The sequence below is a fragment of the Pseudorca crassidens genome, chromosome 9, assembly GCF_039906515.1.
Source record: "Pseudorca crassidens isolate mPseCra1 chromosome 9, mPseCra1.hap1, whole genome shotgun sequence".
NCBI classification, from domain to species: domain Eukaryota; kingdom Metazoa; phylum Chordata; class Mammalia; order Artiodactyla; family Delphinidae; genus Pseudorca; species Pseudorca crassidens.
Genome location: NC_090304.1, coordinates 9194613 through 9196251, shown reverse-complemented (window position 1 = coordinate 9196251; position 1639 = coordinate 9194613). Strand labels below are relative to the sequence as shown.

General features: G+C 39.3%; 1 protein-coding gene across 1 annotated transcript; it reads left to right on the top strand.

Moving 5' to 3' along the window:
- The first annotated feature begins 534 nt into the window (after positions 1-534).
- LOC137230078 (small ribosomal subunit protein eS4, X isoform-like) lies at positions 535-1373 on the top strand. Its single transcript, XM_067748670.1, has one exon. It carries the CDS (start codon positions 555-557, stop codon positions 1356-1358), a length of 804 nt encoding a protein of 267 aa, XP_067604771.1. The 5' UTR covers positions 535-554; the 3' UTR covers positions 1359-1373.
- Positions 1374-1639: the final 266 nt, after the last annotated feature.

Here is a 1639-nt window from a genome sequence, read left to right as displayed (position 1 = left end):
TTGTAATCATTTGACATACTGTGTATGGTTGAGTATTTTTTAATTGTCTTTCTTTCCCTCAGTGGAATTAAGCTTCATGAAAGCAGGGTCTCTTTCCTCGCTACCACCCCAGCTCATAGAAGAGTGCCTGGCACATACTAGTACTCAGTGTTTTTTGTGTGAATGAGTTTCTGTAGGATATTATCTTTTCCTTCATAAAGAAGTTATCTATTTACTGTTAGATTTTTATCTTAGCTCTTAGTTTTCATTGCTAGTATATATGGCAACTTTAAAAAAAAAGACATTTTCTAGTTGTTTGCTACTGGTGTACAGAACAGAATTGGTTTTGTATATTATTTTATGTCTAGTATTTTATTGAACTCTTATTCTAATAATTTGTCTAGATTCAGTTTGATTTTTCTATACAGAATTTTATTTTCTATAAGTAAGAAAAACATTTAGGTATCAGTTTTATTCCCCAAATCAAATTTTAGTTACCTATACAAGTGTTTTGTAAATTATTGATATTACTGTTTTAAAGAAACTTGCTCCCTCTTTCCGTGCCTAGTGCAGCCATGGCTCGTGGTCCCAAAAAGCACCTGAAGCGCGTAGCAGCTCCAAAGCATTGGATGCTGGATAAACTGACTGGTGTGTTTGCTCCTCGTCCATCTACCAGTCCCCACAAGCTGAGGGAATGTCTCCCCCTAATTATTTTCCTAAGGAACAGACTTAAATATGCCCTAACAGGAGATGAAGTAAAGAAGATCTGCATGCAGCGTTTCCTTAAGATTGATGGCAAGGTCCGCACTGATATAACCTACCCTGTTGGTTTTATGGATGTCATCAGCATTGACAAGACTGGAGAGAATTTTCGTCTGATCTATGACACCAAGGGTCGCTTTGCTGTTCATCGTATTACACCTGAGGAGGCCGAGTATAAGTTATGTAAAGTGAGAAAGATCTTTGTGGGGACAAAAGGAATCCCTCATCTGGTGACCCATGATGCTCGCACCATCCGCTACCCTGATCCCCTCATCAAGGTGAATGACACCATTCAGATTGATTTGGAGACTGGCAAGATTACTGATTTCATCAAATTTGACACTGGTAACCTGTGCATGGTGACTGGAGGTGCTAACCTGGGAAGAATTGGTGTGATCACTCACCGGGAGAGACATCCTGGTGCTTTTGATGTAGTTCATGTGAAAGATGCCAACGGCAATAGCTTTGTCACCCGGCTCTCCAACATTTTCGTTATCGGCAAAGGCAAAAAACCATGGATCTCTCTTCCTTGTGGAAAGGGTGTCCGCCTTACCATTGCTGAGGAGAGAGACAAGAGACTGGCGGCCAAACAGAGCAGTGGAGAAAATGATCTCTAAGTGATGTGATTGGGAAAGTCTTTGTACTTAGAAATAACGCTACATAATTAAACGCCTCTTTAGTGTTAAAAAAAAAAAAAGAAACTTGCTCTATGGTAACTCAGTTCTAATGCTGCTTTCTAATTTGAGGATGAAAAAGGACTCCCCTTTCCAAACTTGCTATAAGACCCATTTTTCTTAGACTTTTGAGTTTTAATTTTGTCTCTAGTCAGCACCTTTAACTGTACAAATTTTTTTCTTTCTTTTTTTTTTTTTTGCGGTACGCGGGCCTCTCACCGCTG

Bases quoted from the DNA above. Each gene is read 5' to 3' on its own strand.
- LOC137230078 (XM_067748670.1), top strand. From the start codon at position 555: ATGGCTCGTGGTCCCAAAAAGCACCTGAAGCGCGTAGCAGCTCCAAAG.